At 45.3% G+C, this 19138-nt stretch overlaps 1 protein-coding gene across 6 annotated transcripts in view; it reads right to left on the bottom strand.

Annotated features, from left to right (window-relative positions):
* Nucleotides 1-9527: 9527 nt before the first annotated feature.
* The window catches only part of LOC117213933, a 64816-nt gene continuing 55205 nt past the window's right edge, over nt 9528-19138 (bottom strand). For 4 of the 6 annotated variants that reach the window (XM_033459666.1, XM_033459662.1, XM_033459664.1 and 1 more), the window contains exons 3-4: nt 15680-15823; nt 9528-14052 (exon numbers count right to left, since the gene is read on the bottom strand). In XM_033459666.1, coding sequence (XP_033315557.1) covers nt 12078-14052; nt 15680-15823 — 2119 coding nt within the window. In that variant the 3' untranslated portion in view covers nt 9528-12077. The remainder of the gene's footprint in view (nt 14053-15679; nt 15824-19138) is intronic. The other 2 variants (XM_033459663.1, XM_033459667.1) reach the window with 2 other exon arrangements.

The following is a 19138-nucleotide window of genomic DNA, read 5'->3' as shown; positions in this document are numbered from 1 at the left end:
ATGCCGCTCTAAGGGGTTAATTGCGCGAATTACGTGAATTGTGCGAGCACGTCTCCGCATGGTGCATCTTAATCGGCCGGAATTATCGGCTTGCCGCCGTGTGTCACCGTTTTACCAGGTTGGTAAAAGGAGACCGTCTTACGTAACATCTCGTTCTCGCGACGTTCTTTCCGCTCGATCGATTTCGGTTCGTTTCGTAGGTGGATTGTCAAAGGGAGCAGGTAAAAGTTCACGGGTCTTAATTGAGTCGTTCAGGCAGGGCAGGGAAGAATTCTCCGATCGAGATTTGACGCGAGAAGGAACGGTTTGAAGGGAACTCGTTCTTTCGACACTTTGACCGCCACGCCGAAATCACACGTTTCGCCGAGGACGCCACTGGAGTATTTTTATTATTCGAAGCATATAAAAATAATAATAAATCGACGATGTAAGTCAACGTTCTTCGCCAATGGACCGTTTATCTTAAGAAAAATTTACTTATAATTCTCAATGAGAATCGATCGTAAAATTCTTCCAAATCAAAAAAGAAACTATTTAGACGACACGGTCGAAAAAGTATAAACTCGAACGTTATGGGATATGCTTCGACCTATCGCGTCGACGCGTTAACGTTTATCGTCTCTCGTAAAGAAACAGGCTCGTCCCCTTCACGTCATCGATGATAAACGAAACGAAGGATACAAAACGATGGATACCTCGCCGACGATTTGATAAATATTTGATCGTTGTAGATACGCGTTAACACTTTGACTGCCACGCCGAAATCACTCGTTTCGCCGAGGACGCCACGGGAGTATTTTTATCATTCGAAGCATATAAAAATAATAATAAATCGAAGATGTAAGACAACGTTCTTCCTCGATGGACCGTTTATCTTATTGGTGGTCACGGCTGACCACCGTGGCGCCTTGGTAACAGTCGATAGCGACATATCGTAACGAGGCTTCGTTTATTTCGACAGTCCATTCGCACTCGATATTTCGTCGTATGCAAAACGCGCAGAATATACAGTCGAAACGCGTAGAAGATATTAGCAAACGGTATTAGGATTATTTTTATGATTTCGACGAAACATTCGGCTGAAATGGTAGAGGTAAAAAAAATTATGTTTGCGATAAACCAATGATAGTGATAGATCACAACAGAGAAACATGTGCCGTAGATTTATCAGATCGAACGATAGCGTATTCTACACCACATAGAAGAACTCTCGAGTGGTATACAAAATTAGCTTTAGAGTTATCGTGAAATACGTCAATTTCAAACGCGACGATACTCCATAAACGAGCGACAAAAACAAACATCAAGGTATCGGATTTTAGAATGGCACTCGCTATGCACCTTACACGGTGCCATTTGCCAGAGCCGTGAAATATACTTATTCGACAAAGATCGCGACGCGAAACGCGGAAGAAAGAAGGGCAAGCGTATCTGGCAGGAAAATTTCGCGGAGAGTGGTATAAAAAAATGTTAAACAGTTGGGACGAAAAATTGCTAAGAATCGGACGAAAAAGGTGACCACCTATCGTCCAGATTGTATCGACGAGTCACATTTACGTTTCAAGTGTTTTAACACGGTGCCCCGTTAGATGCCAGATTTCTTCTCATTTTTTTTTTATCGATGTTCTAATAAAAACGTTTAATCGTTCAATGAGGTACTTTTCGTTTCAAAGTATCTTTTATTTATCGGTTATATTCAAAATGCCCTAACTGTCAATTTTTACACAACTTTTTTAAGTTGAAGCGCTCAGGTCACCAATGACCAACGTGGCAGTCAAAGTGTCAACGATGACTTCGAGGAAACGACAGCCGTTTGATCGAACGCGAATAAAATCGACAACAGCGGCAGAGCATCGTTGTTCGTGAAAATAGCGGCGGACCTTTGCTTTTCTTTTTCTCTTTTTTAGAATATCCAATACAGCAAAACGTATAGCCACAAATGCAAAGTGGACGCGATAGCGTAGAAGCGGAACGAGCGAAATTAACATAACGTTTTTCACAGTGTCGACGTGTAAGCGTAAGAGGAGCCGGATGTTCGCGTACGAACGTAGACAACTGTATAAACGACTCGATAAATCAGACGCTAGCATTTACCAACACCTGGCAGAAGCAACGCCGTACCCCTGCAACGACAGGTCGATCTCGCGCGAGACGCTTAAAACGCGAAACAGGCGTTTCTCGATCAACGCGACGATAATTCCCCGAGGGTTCGATAGCCAAACGAGTGGAAGCCGAATCGCGTAAACGCGAGCGTTCGATGAAATACGGTTAATTAATTATCGGGTAGGCTACGTCGCGGCGGACAGCACGATGTACGCGTTAAGCGGCATCGGTGTTACTATTTCGCGAATGCCAAATTAAGACCAGTCACCTTGTATGGAGTCGTCGTGCATCGACAACGAGCCTCTTGGCTCCCTTTAATTAATGCTTACAGGCAGTTGTTTAAAATCGCTCGACTTCGCCCACGCCTCGTGGCGCGCACTCGGCTGCCATTCGGACGAATATAATTGCGGAGAACGCGCCGAGCCGACACCATATAAAAACCAAGTGTGTCTATGGCGCAGAACGAACACGTACACGGAGAACGAATACGGAGAATGCGTTCGGGATACGCCGGTAACGACTGTAAACTCTGTTCGATTACGGTTGTTCCAGCTGGACGATAAGCAAGGTTCGTAGCGCGAAAGTTTTCGATCGGACGATGATCGGAGAAAAGGAGATTTAGGATACAGTCGCGGCACCAGAAAGTTCGTTAGTCGGTAAACGAAGAAGTCCAATTTTAGACAAGACGCGATTCCCTTTGGAAATATAAAGCGAAAGCACGGAGCACGGTCTTTTTATCGGAAGTTCGGTTCTCGAAAAAACCGATTTTTCGCCTGGGTACTGTGGCGGCGCTCGACCACGGAACTTTCCAACGGCTTCGCGACACAAAGCGCTGTAGCTTCAAAGCCGACATGCCTAATGTACCATCGATATCCTTACGGTTCTTTCGCCGAATATTCCGAAGAACGCATACGAGGCGACTGTCGCGGGCATCTAACAAACGCAAAGAGGGGCAACGAAGAGAAGAATCCGTTTGGTTTCGAACCAAAGATTCGTTCTGCCCCGAGCCGCGAAGCGCCAAAGATTCAGCGTCGTAGCGAAGCAAACGCAAGCCGAGATACGCGATTATCGACTCTTGGTCGTTAATCGTTGATCGTAAATTGTCGACTGTTGATCGTTAGTGGCTTAATAAACCTTTTTTGTCGAACATCGAGAATATTTCTCGCGGACACCTTCGCCTACAACCACCGTACGTTTACGTAACGCGTAATCAAAACTGAGACAAAGTCCGTAAATCGACGCTTGCCGATAAGACGCGTCACGCATCCCGCAGAATTCACGTATCGTAGGTGAAACTTGCCAGTTTTTCCAGAGGCGAGCGTCATTGGCAAGTGGTATTTTCAGCGAAATAAATCGAACTTCGCATTGGTAATAAATGTTGGAGTAAACGACAGGGTGGCGAATTTACCTTTACTCGGAAATCCAATATTTCATTGCTCTGGATAATTTAGCCCGCGACCTACGACCTTCCCGCGCACACTCATACTCGGAGGAAATAAAATTTCTTTCGCCACCCTCGGCGAACGTGGCGCGAACCTCGAGCAAACCGACGATTAAACTCCCTTGGAAACTCGTAATTGCAAAGAACGTTAACTCCTACACGCGCGACAATCTCGTTTCGTTGGAAGAGCGCGTGCGCGCACGCGTTATCCAGCCAAGTCAGCGGAGATATCCCGGCGGCGGGATAGGGGAGCGTGCGAGACAAATTGAAGTTTTTCGCGAACGAACCTGTCCGTGCACCGCGAACCTGTCTTTCTTCGACCGAACCGGCCGCAGCAGCCCGCTCTATCCGATCTTGCTCGCTCGCTTCACGCTTCACGCTCGATGCAATTCCGCGCTCGCAATCTCCTCGGCGTCTCAGCGGCCACCGACTCACCTTAAATCGCCGATTTACTGGATGCGCGAACTTCTTATCTTTTTGCCGTATAAGGCACTTGCCGACCCGAACGCGAGCAAACGCGGACAACGAGTACGCGTTTCCAGTTCTCTTCTCTTTGTATCTCGTGATCTCAGAATTTCGGAGAACGCGTATCTTCGAAAGTTCCAGACGTTCGCAGGAACGGAAGACGAAGCAAATTCGTCCGTTTCGACGACCGAGCGAACGTTCCTGCGGTCTTTCTACGACTCATCGACGCACCGATCCGATAACTTTCGCTCCACAGGCTTCCGCTTTATCTTGCCATCTTCTTTTCTACGCGTTTCCTTTTATTCTTCTCATCGATTTCTCGCTTTATTTCTTTGCGTACCGTTTTATCGAGTGTTTTCTCGCATCGATCTACCGAACTCGAGTCTTCGTCTTTGCCACGATCCTCGCGCGGACTTTTACGTTTCGATTTTGCTCTCGTTTCAACGAACGAAGGGAATTTGTTGTAAAATCGGAACGAGGAATAGCGATAACACGTTCTCCAGGATTTGTCCACACCGCGAACATATTTCTTAACGTCGAAGAGCTACAGCGGCACGGCTAAACGAAAATGCGAAGGTCGAGTATTCGTCTAGCCGAATCGTTTCCTCTTTCCCGTTAAGAAGCGAGAAAAATCTGACTGCGGAGGATCGGCTGGCCGAGGAATAATACGCGTTCGAGTAGCCGGAGGAAGGCAAAGTTACGAAGAGAGAACGGTAGTCGATTATTAAATTTCTGTGCCGGCAGCATCTAACGCGGCACGTTGCTTCCCAGGCCCCCGGTGGTGGCCAAAATTCCTCTTTTTTTCATCGAGTTCCGCGACGAGACCGTATTAGGAAACCTGCAGTCATTGTGCGCGCCACGCTCCGCAACGACGACACGAAGAAGAATGGCGACGACGACGACGACGACGCCTTTTCGCTTGGAGCAGTTGCACGTCACATTTTCTTCGCTCGAGTTCGTTCGTAAACTAAGCGTACGGTGTAAGTGGCACGAGAAAGACGATCGTCGCATCCTGTCGCTAGGAAAAATATCTACAAACAAAATTCGCGAACAGATCGCCACGTTTCTTTCGAGACGAAAATATCGTAGAATTATAGCTGCGCGATGCGCAGACTTTAAAGCGGCAAGAATTCGATTAAACGAGCAATTTCTATACTTTCATCTCCGAGATCGTCAAATATTTAAAGCTCCACGTTCCGCTCCGACATCGACAAAATTAGCATTGCGAGTTTCAAACGTCGATGGTCTTTTACCGAAACGTTTCGTCTCGAATCGCTAGGAAAAATATGTAGAGACAAAGCTCGCGAACAGATCGCTACGTTTCTATTCAGACGAAAATATCGTAGAATTATAGTTGCGCGATGCACAGACTTTAAAGCGGCAAGAATTCGATCAAACGAGCAATTTCTATACTTTCATCTCCGAGATCGTCGAATCTGTAAATCTCCACGTTCCGCTTCGACATCGACAAAATTAGTATTCCGAGTTTCAAACGTCGATGGTCTTTTACCGAAACGTTTCGCCTCGAATCGCTAGGAAAAATATGTAGAGACAAAACTCGCGAACAGATCGCTACGTTTGTCTCGAGACGAAAATATCGTAGAATTATAGCTGCGCGATGCACAGACTTTAAAGCGGCAAGAATTCGATTAAACGAACAATTTCTATACTTTCATCTCCGAGATCGTCGAATCTGTAAATCTCCACGTTCCGCTTCGACATCGACAAAATTAGTATTCCGAGTTTCAAACGTCGATGGTCTTCTACCGAAACGTTTCGCCTCGACAAAATCCTCTCGACGAACGCGCGGTTGAAAGCGTCCGATCCGAAAGAAAATTCGAATGAAAGTGTAGCGACTTTGTCCAACGAGTTAATAAAATTTGCAAATGCGCGAGTTTAAGTCTGTGTAGGAAGACGCGCGTTCGGAGCGGTGAAGCGCGTCGAGTCGCGTCGCGCCACACCGCAACCACGTCCACATCGACCGACGATAAAAAGTGTTCAAGGTGAGCCGGAGAGACGTATGAATGGGCGTATGCATGAATGGCTGGCTGTACGCATCGAGCTGAGACCAGCCAGTGCGTGCACACTGCACACGCATCCTTATGCCTTCTCCGCGTGTATACGTCGTGCACGCGTGTACAATACACGTAACACATACTTATCTGTTCGAGCGAGCTGCATCGTGGTCGCGATGTATATGGATCCTCGGCCGATGTATCAATGAATCGTTCAGAGAACGTTTAATTAGGTTTCTCTCGGCAATTATCTTCGACGATCGTAACAAATACTTATACGTATACGAATACGTATTACGGAGTTTGCGACATACTCGGCATCGAATTACCGCGGTTACGATACAATCGCGTCACCAGGTGAGAAGGTAGCATCTTCTTACCCCATTTGCATCATGGCCCTATTTAACACGTTGACTGCCACGCGTGATTTCTTTGAAATTTCCGTCAGGCTATGCGTGTCTTCATTCAAATCTCCGTCAGGCCACGCGTGATTTGTCTGAAATTTCCGTCAGGTCACGCGTCATTTCTCTGAAATGTCCGCCAGGCCACGCGTGATTTGTCTGAAATTTCCGTCAGGCTACGCGTGTCTTCACTGAAATTTCCGTCAGGCTACGCGTGTCTTCACTGAAATTTCCGTCAGGCCACGCGTGATTTGTCTGAAATTTCCGTCAGGCCACGCGTGATTTGTCTGAAATTTCCGTCAGGCCACGCGTCATTTCACTGAAATTTCCGTCAGGCCACGCGCGATTTGTCTGAAATGTTTGTCAGGCCACGCGTGATTTGTCTGAAATTTCCGTCAGGTCACGCGTGATTTGTCTGAAATTTCCGTCAGGTCACGCGTCATTTCACTGAAATTTCCGTCAGGCCACGCGTCATTTCACTGAAATTTCCGTCAGGCTACGCGTGATTTGTCTGAAATGTCCGTCAGGCTACGCGTGACTTGTCTGAAATTTCCGTCAGGCCACGCGTCATTTTACTGAAATTTCCGTCAGGCTACGCGTGATTTGTCTGAAATTTCCGTCAGGCTACGCGTGATTTGTCTGAAATGTTCGTCAGGCCACGCGTGATTTGTCTGAAATTTCCGTCAGGCCACGCGTCATTTCACTGAAATTTCCGTCAGGCTACGCGCGATTTGTCTGAAATGTTCGTCAGGCCACGCGTGATTTGTCTGAAATGTCCGTCAGGCTACGCGTGATTTGTCTGAAATTTCCGTCAGGCCACGCGTCATTTTACTGAAATTTCCGTCAGGCTACGCGTGATTTGTCTGAAATTTCCGTCAGGCCACGCGTCATTTCACTGAAATTTCCGTCAGGCCACGCGCGATTTGTCTGAAATGTTTGTCAGGCCACGCGTGATTTGTCTGAAATTTCCGTCAGGTCACGCGTGATTTGTCTGAAATTTCCGTCAGGTCACGCGTCATTTCACTGAAATTTCCGTCAGGCCACGCGTCATTTCACTGAAATTTCCGTCAGGCTACGCGTGATTTGTCTGAAATGTCCGTCAGGCTACGCGTGACTTGTCTGAAATTTCCGTCAGGCCACGCGTCATTTTACTGAAATTTCCGTCAGGCTACGCGTGATTTGTCTGAAATTTCCGTCAGGCTACGCGTGATTTGTCTGAAATGTTCGTCAGGCCACGCGTGATTTGTCTGAAATTTCCGTCAGGCCACGCGTCATTTCACTGAAATTTCCGTCAGGCTACGCGCGATTTGTCTGAAATGTTCGTCAGGCCACGCGTGATTTGTCTGAAATGTCCGTCAGGCTACGCGTGATTTGTCTGAAATTTCCGTCAGGCCACGCGTCATTTTACTGAAATTTCCGTCAGGCTACGCGTGATTTGTCTGAAATGTCCGTCAGGTCACGCGTCATTTCACTGAAATTTCCGTCAGGCTACGCGTGATTTGTCTGAAATTTCCGTCAGACCACGCGTATTTTCACTAAAGTTTCCATCAGACCACGCGTGTCTTCACTGAAATCTCCGCCAGGCCACGCGTGCCGCAGTACCAAGCGTTCTCTGCTAGGTATTCCCATCGATATTTTAGTAAATAATTCTTTTAATAAACCATTTTCGTATTACTTTCGTAACAATTCAATAGTTTTATTATTTCCTCTGGAATATCTTTTCAAATACCTACGACGATCCTTGGCAAGTAGTCAAATAAGTGCCACCCGAATACAGGTGATTACCGGAAACATTGCTGTCACTAGGATACGGGTGTCGTGACAGTCAACGTGTTAAGGGACAGTCGAAGGCATCAGCGGCGTTCGAGGAACCACCGCGCGCGGTCGGTCGTAGGTGCAGTAAATGACATCCGAATTCTTCGTGGAGTTTATCGAAAATGTACCGTTCGAAACGATTGTCGGACAATGTTACCTCGCGAACATCGCATCTTACGTTCTTTGTAACAGAGGAAGAAAGTAAAAATTATTTATCTAAAAAAAATTATTTAGATTAAAATGGAAATTAAACGATATTGTTTCTCGTGGAATTCTTTGAAATGGTCGATACGTAATGATACATCGCAAATATGGCATTTAAAGAACGTTTCTCTTCGAGTACGTTTTGGGTAAACACGCAACGCATCGCTTTAGTTTACGTTGTAAAGTTAGAATATTTTTTAAATTTGAATTTGTTAAATTTCGTTAAGATCGACGATATTTGCTCGCAGTGGCGGTTAAAAAGATTTTCACGACAAAAGTAAGACTCGTTTAGAAAATAATAAACCGATATAGGCGAGATGCCGACAAACGGGTGAAACGCGATCTCTCGCGTCTGAAAAATACTTTGCTATTGAGATAAAAAGCAGTCGCAGCAGTGGCGATAGAAGACAGTCGTCCGATCGCGTGATAATCCGCGCCTGGATGCAAATGGGTTACCTGGTGTTTCGTAGACGCGCCACGTTTAAAGCACGGTTTTCCAACGATCGTCGTACGACGGGAATCTTTCTGCAGACTTTCTTGTTCGGTGTCGAGCGTATGGGAAACTAAAAGCTTGAAAATTGAAAATTTACGCCGCGTGGATTTATGGCTGGAAGCTCGTGCACCTACGAAGAAGTAGACGAGACGAGATCCAAGTACAACAACGATCGGTAAAGCGCTAACGTGGTAATTACTTCTTTGCAGCTAGTCTCCAATACCAACGAATACGTCGAGAAGTGTGTCAGAACGAAGAAGGAGAAGAAGATAATCGTAGTAAATCGGCAAATAAATACACGTACGTCGAACATACAACGAACAGATTTATATCGTCGACCTCCCGCGCTTGCGACTCTTCTCCTCCCAACGCGATCGACCCTGCACGTCTTTCTTAATTTAATCGAACGAGTCTCTCGCTTTTCTTACAGATCGTCCTTTTTACGGTAGAAGAGGATACGCGTTGGAGAAAGGATGGAGCAGGCGCGAGAGCAACGAGACGCAAACCGAGCGATTTGCGAATCGTTGCAGAGGAGTAGCACCGCGCTCGCCCGTTCAACTCGTCGTTGCTAAAAATCAACAAGCAGTAAGATCACTGACGATTACGTTTTATTATTACAGATTATAAGAACCGATCTCCTCGCTATCGGCAATACGTACAAAATAGTTTTGCTTGTCGCCGCACAGGATAATAACGACACGGGTATAGGACGGTTCCTGTTGCATTTCCCCTCGTTCCGTCGCTTATCGTCGTCGCAGTTTCTCCTCCGACAACGGAGACCCATCGGCGCGTTTACGAACTCGTTAAATCGCTACGAACACGCCGGACATCCGCAAACGGGGCATCGTGAAAGCGAAAAGTCGACGAAAGCACGTCCCGTCGAAGGAGGCGCCGCGAGTCTCAGGTACGATCGTTTCTCATTGTCGTTTCAAGCCTTCTCCTATCGTTTTCGTCGGACGTTTACGAGGCGCCAACGCGACGATCTCCGCCCTTTCGATCGACGCATTCGATCACATGTTTCCACCAACGTCTACGCGTTTTCTTCCGTTCGTTTACCTCTTCGTAAACGCCACTCACCGACATAAACTATGTACGACTATGTATGTACATGTATAAATAAACCGTCATCTATAATAATAATAATAATAATAATAATAATAATAATAATAATAATAATAATAATAATAAAGAAAAAACACGGCTTTTGATTTAACAAAGAGTATAAATAAGACTAGATTTCGTTAGGCGTTATTAAATAAGATTGGCGAGTAATTTACGATTAAAAAATAATCACGTTAATCGTATAGTTAGAACGGACTCTGCCGTTTCCTCTCCTTTCACTCTCTTCTCGTTATTCCGTTTTTCTTCCTTCGAGATTATTCCCCGTGCCGAGGAGTCTCGCTCTCTGCCAACCTACGTATTCTCTTCTTTCCCCGATCTCGTTGCCTCTCGTTCTTGCTGTCTGTTCCTGGAAGCGCGCGAGCCTCGCGAAACGTATGGCAAAAATCGAAAGCCGAAGAAAGTCTCGCCTCGGCCATGGTCGGGGCAGCTAGAAAGCTGAATTTATCGCGTCACGCCTCTCGTTTCTTAACACGAGGATTACATATCCGTATCCGCTTCTAATCGGCGAGCACGAAACCACGCTCTTTGGTTAACTACGACAAACACGTTGTTTCAGCGCTATGTACATTCCAGTCTCCCATCTTTGGCACGAGCTACGATCGAATTAACATTATTATTAAATCACGTTACGCGACGATAACACGCCGCTGTCTCTTCTCTCTTTCTCTCCGCCTTGGCGTAAGGCGGTAGCAACGAAGTCTCGAAATCCGTGTGCGACGTTTAGCAACGCGCGCGTCGTCGTTCGATAAGAAAAAAAATACAACGGGAAAGTTCGATAAAAGAAATTTTCAACTACCATCGTGTTTTACACGCGTTGTAAAGTCTCGATACCGAACCGTCGCGACGTTAACGGTCAGCTGACGTCGATCGCGAGCGCAGAGTGAAAGCTACGCGATTGTCTTTCGCGTTTAACCTGTTACCTTGTTCGCCGTGTTACGTTTCTTAATCGGCGACTTCTTCAGCCAAGATGGTAAATTCGACGAACGAGAAACCACGTCGATCGAGTCTTTCGAATATTGCGAATATCGCGCGTTCTCGATTTTGCGAACGCTAAATCGCCCGGTGACGATACAGCGAACAATCGACCAGATTTGGCGACGAGTTTTCGATACTTTGAAATAAACATAATCGAGCGGAAGGCGGCTAAACATCGAAAACATCGGTGACCTAAGAGACGAGTTATTAGGAGAATCGTGTAACAGGTTAACGCGTTAGAACTGCCCTCTACGCCCTAACCGATCGGCTGTTTTTACGTTGCGCCAATTAGGTTTCTTAAAAATACCGTAACAAGGCGGTTTAACACCGACGAATGCAATAAACGCTAGCAACGATATAGCAACAACGACCAGGTATGTACCTGTCGAGACTCGTAACAGGCATCGCGATACAGAGTGACGCGCAGATCGACGAATGGCTAGAAAATCGCGAAAAGGAGACGTCGCTGAACCAACAAACTCGATGGACGAGGCGATCGGCAACGTCCACCCGCTTCCAGTAGATTTAACGATCGCGTTTTAACGACATTTTCTCGTCCGTTAATTTTGACAACCGATTCCTCCTCGGAATCTAAACGTTTCTTTCGTTTTCAATTCCTGTTACATCTCTGTCGGCCAAAGCTCATCGGCAACGCATCGTTACATCCGTCACGGCTTAAGGAATATCGTCCTACAATACGCGGTTTATCGTTTACCAAAGTTTCGTTTCGTTAGCTGATATCTTTCGTCGGATACGAAACACGGACGTACGAAACTCGCTCGGAGGAAGTGCTCCTCTCGACTATTTTTGGCCGTTCTTCTCATCGAGATCGATCGTCGTTCGAAATCTATGTACAATACGCTGGCCGTTCTTCGCTTCGAGCACTGGCAAGAAAAAGAACGATCGTTGAACCGATCGATATCCGCTGGATACGAGGCAGCGTGGCGCGCGTACTCCGCGGAGCCGGAACGCGGCACGCAACCGTGGCAAAAGTAGCGTCAAGTTGGAATCGTCCGACCGCCTCGGGCAGCGATTTCAACGTTTCACGTGAGAGGCAGGGCGCGATGCTCGTCGACGAAGCCAGCAGGAACGTCCACCATCATATTGGGACGAGGGACCGGCGAGGGTAACACGTTCGTGTCGCTCTCCGCGTCTCCGTCGGCCATTTCGTTGTCCGGCGCGCCCGTCAGCTCGCGCACGTTCCCCGGAAGGTAGTCCTTCCAGCTTCTAAACAGATACCTGGTGAATTTCCTAAGCTGCCGGAACTTGCAGTAAGTAGCGCCCTCGGCGGACTCCAGCTGCTGCGTCTGTATGAGAAATCCTTTCTCCTTGAACGTTTGCTCCAGCTTCTCCCTCTGAAGGGACTTTCGAGTCTTCCTCTTGCGACGACCTTCCTCCTGATTGCCGCTCCTCTGGCAGGCCGTCGGCTGAATCCTCTCGCCGGCGGCGTTCAGAAAAGCTCCCGTCGAGGAACCCGATTGCCCTGCCGACTGTTGAAGCGCTTCCCGCGGAAAGAACTCGTAGCCGCGCATACTCTTATCACCGGTGCCGCTGTAGTATCTAAAGTTGCCGCCCGAATCCACCGACAGGCTCTTCTTCTCCTGTAGACTGGGCTTCGCACCTCCGGTGAATTTAAATTTGCATATGCTCACTTCCGTCGCTGGATTGTTGTTGTTCTCCGATGGCATGGGCGGGATGAATATGGCGGATCGTTTCCTCTTCGTCGGCTGTCCCTGAGCTTGAACCACGGACGCGTTCCTCTTCGGTCTGGGCGAGACAGGAGGCGGCACGACGGTGGCCGTCTGAGAGGCTGGTTGGACCGCGGCCGGCAACAGTGGCGGACTCTTCGTCTCCATCATAGAGTATATCGATTTTGGGACGATCTTCTGCTCCTTCGGATGTTGGTCCAAACCACGGGCATAGCATTTGTCGTTCTGCGCCATCTTTTGGTAGTAGAGCAGCTGCGATTGCAACGCCATCGGATGGATAAAGACTCCGGCGTTCGGCCAGTACACGAATCCGGGATTGCCAGCCAACACGGGCTCGATCACGTTGTTGTTGTTGTTGTTGTTGTTGTGATTGACGTTGTTGCCGGTGATGTGACCGAGATGATCCAGCGAACGGTAGCCCGGTTCCGAAGGGAACGTAGCGCCTATACACTCGATCTCTTCTCCGTCGCTGGACGTCTCGCTCTTCACCTGCCCAGACTCGTACACGTTGCCGTGTTTTCGCAGTAGCCTGATCTTCAGCTGGTTCAAGTCTCTGATGCACAGATTCAACGGCTCGTCCTGCTCCCTCGAGTTTTCCATCGCGCCGAAGCTTCGTCGCGACTCCTGAGTCAATCGTTTCTCCAACAAGCTACTGATTCTATTCTGAACGTCGGTCCGTTGGAACGGCATCTGCGGCGAGATCCTCTCGCGGCAGTCCAGCTTGTCCCTCGGCGACAGCCTTCTCTCCTCGTGGCCAGGAGTGCCGGGCAGTATGGTGCCGTAATTCTTGTAGATTAAATGGCAAATGTCGGCTTTCTTCGGTTTCCTACCGCGTCGCGGCTTGCTGTTGTCCAGCGTGATCTCGCCCATGTAAGGCAGATCCGAGTATTTCATCGGCGGCCTGCCGGATCCTTGAGACAGCGGCTGTTGCTGCTGACCGTGACCGTGGTTGTGATTATGGTGGCCCGCGTTCAACGCGTGCGTGGAGGTGGACGTGATCACGGACCTCCTGGAGCCCGACGCTTGGCACGAATTTACGGGCGAGCATTGCGACGACGAGATCCGCGGACACAGCTCCTGTTGCATCGCGGCGATCCGCTGCAGCCAGCCGTGCACGTCGGCGATGGGACTCGGCGTCGAGGTGGAGCTGGTTGGCGCCGGGCTCGGAATCGTCGGTTCCGTTAGCCGCGTCGGCGACGACGAGTTTAAAGCCTCTTGAGCAAGGGACGCCTCGTAGTGGTCAAGGTACTCCGGGGGCAGCGCCTGATGATGAAACTTGAGCTTCCATCGCGACTTCCTGCGGCCTCGGCTGCAACAGACATCGACGGTCCGCTCGTTTTTAACAGATTCGCTCAAGCTTTCTCCGTCGCCGTTTTCTCAACTACTACTCGAACAGACGGTGTCTCTCGGTCGACCGTCGAATGGGAATATCGCGCGATAACGTCCGATCGCCCTACGGCTCGTAGCTCGTGATACGGAAAAAAGCAAACGGAAGATAATTTTCTCCTCGACCGCGTTCCTTTCTCTCCGCGCGATTCTTCTCCGCCACGGATTCCGCGAAATTCGCCGCGATTCGACCACATCCCTTCGCGTCCGCGATTCCACCCGGTTCCACCCGGTAATCCATTCGTAATTAATTTCTCGTTAGGCGTTGCAGAGCGTGGCGCGTAGAGAAACGTATGGAAATCGGATGCTCGACGCCGATAATTACATCGACGATACGGGCCTTTCGTTAACGTTCTTTTCCACCTAACTGCATTCCGAACCACACCTTGGCACGGCGATTTATACGAGCGGCTGCGTGCCACCTTACAGGCATATTATGCATAGAGAGAGAGAGAGAGAGAGAGAACGTGCCCCGCGCTTCTCTTCCACCGGTGGCTCTAGCGCGCCACGCGTTTAATGAAATTCAATAACGGTAATCGACTCGCGGCGTTTCAGCGACGTACCAAACAAGTTCGCTTTTTTCTCGTCCGCGCAAGAGTCCGCGAGACACGCGCAACGAACCAGTTTCTCCCGGCGAAGAAGTCCTTTTTGTCGCTTATTCAAAAGCGACCGTTTCGTTGCCAGCGCCGCGAGTTTTACGCGAAAATGATCGTTAAAGGGGTTTCACCGTGCACGTCCGATACGGATCACCGAGGCCTCGAGGCTGCAGGCGCGTACGCTTTCAGCGAGATAGCGAAAAAATCGTTTCTCGAGGAAAACGCTCGGATAACTCGAGCCGTGAGAGTTTCCGCGTTGCTACGCATCGCCGATTATCGTCGTTATCTGGCATTTTGGCAGCTGTCTTTGCTCTCGAGTATATATACAGCATCAACGATATCTTTGCCCTTTTAAATTTCACGTAAACGCGTGAACGCTCGTGACTCGTTAACGAATTATCGACCAATGATTTCGTACGCGAAACTCGTATTTCGTGCACGAAACGATGATTTCTATATCTGTTCTCAGAGTCGATTTATGGGTCGCGAGTAAAATAAAAAGAGGTTGCCAAATTTTCCGTCCATCCAAATTGATCGATTACTAACGCGACTATTGGAATAATTAGCAAGTTGGTATTATTATCAATACCATCTGATAAAATCGATCGAAACTAAGCGCGAAAGAAAATAACTAAAAACAGACTCTTTCATTTTTACGGACAAAGTCTTTCTTTTTTCTTTTTTTTTCTATATTATTTTCTTTTTCTTTTATATTATTTTATCGAATTAACTATGACCCATTTCGTTCTATTTCTATTATTACGTTCGTGGATAATCCAATAAACCAATATAAAAGAAAAAATATCGTGCGTCTATTATTTTCTTATAAGACGAAAGAAATTTTTCGGGCGACCTAATGTATTGCCATCGCAAGGAACGCAAACCGTACCAACTCGATTTTCGACCTCGCAAAGTATTTCGCGGGAATAAAAAACGATTAAAACGACGATTTACCTCGGCCTTCCTCGGCTATTGAGATCCGTAACAGTCTGTCCTGCGCTTTCCTCCAGTTCTTGAATCTGATGATGGCTGGTTTCGTGTCCATGTCCGTGTTTGCCATCGACGGACGTCGGCGAAACGTCAGCATCTACTTGAGGACTATCGAATTTTCCATTAGCTGTGTGTCGCGACGAGCGAAGAAAACGGAACGAAGCTTTCGTATTTCACGTTCGTCGATAAAAATACGAATAAAGTAAACGCGCGAATACCTAAGCGCGTGGATCGGGTGAAAGTTGTTACTCGATGAACGTATGTATATATCTCGAAAGAAAAAGGAATTTTCTGCGCGATGTAAACATTCGTAAAACGTCATACATAAATCACACGGAAGAATCAGAAAACACCTACGACCTTTCCAAAACTTTCGTTTCCTCGCGAACATTCGATAGAGGAAATAAAGTATCTTTACGATCTTCCTTTCCCATGTACCTACGTAGAAATTGAACGATATATAAAAACTCGTGTCGACGCGAGATGATAACACCGATAGACGTACAGTGGCTGAGGAAATTATTCGGAAGCTTAGACATGCGAAATTGAGTGGCCGAAATAACGTACGTTAAAGTAATTTGCTTAGACAAGCAGATGTCGATAGGAAGATGAAAGTTTTAAGATTATGTCGGTAAAATTTGAAAAGGATTGAACAACGTAGGTAGGAGTTATGGCGCGTTTATTAGCTTAAACAAGCGTTGTAAGTGACTGACGAAAGTATTTGAACGCTTACATATGCGAAATTCGATGGCCGAAATAACGTACGTTAAAGTAATTTGCTTAGAGAAGCAGAAGTGAATAGGAAGACGAAAGTTTTAAGATTATGTGAGTAAAATTTGAAAAAGATTCAACAATATAGATAGGAGTTATGGTACGTTTAGTAGCTTAAACAAGCATTGTAAGTGACTGACGAAAGTATTTGGACGCTTAGATATGCGAAATTCGATGGGCGAAACAATGTAAATTAAAGTAATTTGTTTAGGCAAGCAGATGAGAATAGGAAGATGAAAGTCTTAAGATTACGTGAGATGATACATTTTTTAGAAACACGCATTGTGACTGACGAAAGTATTTGGACGCTTACATATGCGAAATTCGATAGCCGAAACAATGTAAATTAAAGTAATTTGTTGAGACAAGCAGATGAGAATAGGAAGACGAAAGTTTTAAGATTATGTGAGTAAAATTTGAAAAAGATTCAACAATATAGATAGGAGTTATGGTACGTTTAGTAGCTTAAACAAGCATTGTAAGTGACTGACGAAAGTATTTGGACGCTTAGATATGCGAAATTCGATGGGCGAAACAATGTAAATTAAAGTAATTTGTTTAGACAAGCAGATGAGAATAGGAAGATGAAAGTCTTAAGATTACGTGAGATGATACATTTTTTAGAAACACGCATTGTGACTGACGAAAGTATTTGAACATTTACATATGCGAAATTCGATGGCCGAAATAATGTACGTTAAAGTAATTTGCTTAGAGAAGCAGAAGTGAATAGGAAGATGAAAGCCTTAAGATTATGTGAGTAAAATTTGAAAAAGATTCAACAATGTAGATAGGAGTTATGATATATTTTTTAGAAATACGCATTGTAAGTGACTGACAAAAGTATTTGAGCGCTTACATATGCGAAATTAGATGGCCGAAATAACGTACGTAAATGTATTTTGTTTAGAGAAGCAGAAGTGAATAGGAAGACGAAAGTCTTAAGATTATGCGAATAAAATTTGAAAAAGATTCAACAATGTAGATAGGAGTTACGATGCATTTATTAGAAACAGGCATTGTAAGTGACTCGCAAAAGTATTTGAACGCTACATATATGCAATAGTTGTGGACTTACTTCTATTCACAATTCCGGCAATCTCGTTATATACAGGGTGGTTTTTTTTCTTTTTTTTTCTTTTAAATTTAAATCTACAGTGAGATCCGTTATAACGTACCGCACGCGTACCGAGCGAAAATTCAAAGTCGATTTTTCCGAAAACAAAGCCTCGAACGAAAAATTTTTATTGTATATTTTCGACTTCTTTTTCCGCGTAGAATCACCCCCTTTCCGCTTGTACCACTAGTTACCAACCATCCTGTATAATCGGAATATTCGTACTGTATATGTAAATAATAATCGTAATGTATATATAATCGGAATATTATTCCTCTTTCACGCTTTTCTTTCACACTTTTTCGTATTCATTTTAAATACTATTGCGCACATTTTTACGTTACTGTTACTGAAACGATATCCTAACATCAAGCGAACGTACCAATATATTCATTTACCAATGATGTTTATATTCGCTGCAAAGGAAGATGAAGAACTATCGACAGTTTTACAGCGTTTAATACTTTTGTGAGACACTTATAATGAATGTTTCTAACAAATGTATCATAACTTCTATATTATTCTACATTATCGAATCGTTTTCAAATTTTATCAACGTAATTTTCACACTTTCTTCTCACTATAGATACCAAATTGTTTTAATAAATTAGTTTAGCACACTTCGTTTTATTAATTGAAATTTCCAAGTGTAAGCATTTGGATACTTTCGTGAAACACTTATAATGAATGTTTCTAATAAATGTACCATAACTTCTGTCTATGTCATCGAATGGTTTTCAAATTTTACCGATGTAATTTTCACACTTTCCCCTCACTATAGATACCAAATTATTTTAACAAATTAGTTTAGCACACCTCGTTTTATTAATTGAAACTTCTAAGTGTAAGCGTTCGAATATTTTTATCAGACACTTATAATGAATGTTTCTAATAAATGTATCATAACTTCTATATTATTCTATATTATTGAATCGTTTTCAAATTTTATCAACGTAATTTTCACACTTTCTTCTCACTATAGATACCAAATTATTTTAACAAATTAGTTTAGCACACCTCGTTTTATTAATTGAAACTTCTAAGTGTAAGCGTTCGAATATTTTTATAAGACACTTATCATGAATGTTTCTAATAAACGTATCATAACTTCTGCCTATGTCATCGAATGGTTTTCAAATTTTACCAACGCAATTTTCACACTTTCCCCTCACTATAGATACCAAATTATTTTAACAAATTAGTTTAGCACACTTCGTTTTATTAATTGAAACGTCTAAGTGTGAGCATTCGAATATTTTTAAGACACTTATCATGAATGTTTCTAATAAACGTATCATAACTTCTGTCTACATTATTCAATCGTTTTCAAATTTTACCAACGCAATTTTCACACTTTCCCCTCGCTATAGATACCAAATTGTTTTAATTATTTAACTTAGTACACCTCGTTCTATTAATTGAAATTTCGAATACTTTCGCGAGCCACTGTATCTCGGTTGTTCGAAAAGGCGAACGTTTGACCGAACCGATACATTTTTTTTTCCTCTTTTCCGATCGTTTTGTGATCGTTAACG

Source organism: Bombus bifarius, unplaced genomic scaffold (assembly GCF_011952205.1).
Source record: "Bombus bifarius isolate JDL3187 unplaced genomic scaffold, Bbif_JDL3187 scf7180000009145, whole genome shotgun sequence".
Classification (NCBI taxonomy): Eukaryota; Metazoa; Arthropoda; class Insecta; order Hymenoptera; family Apidae; genus Bombus; species Bombus bifarius.
The sequence above is the reverse complement of the archived record's forward strand: the minus strand, read 5'-3'. Positions and strand labels throughout refer to the sequence as shown.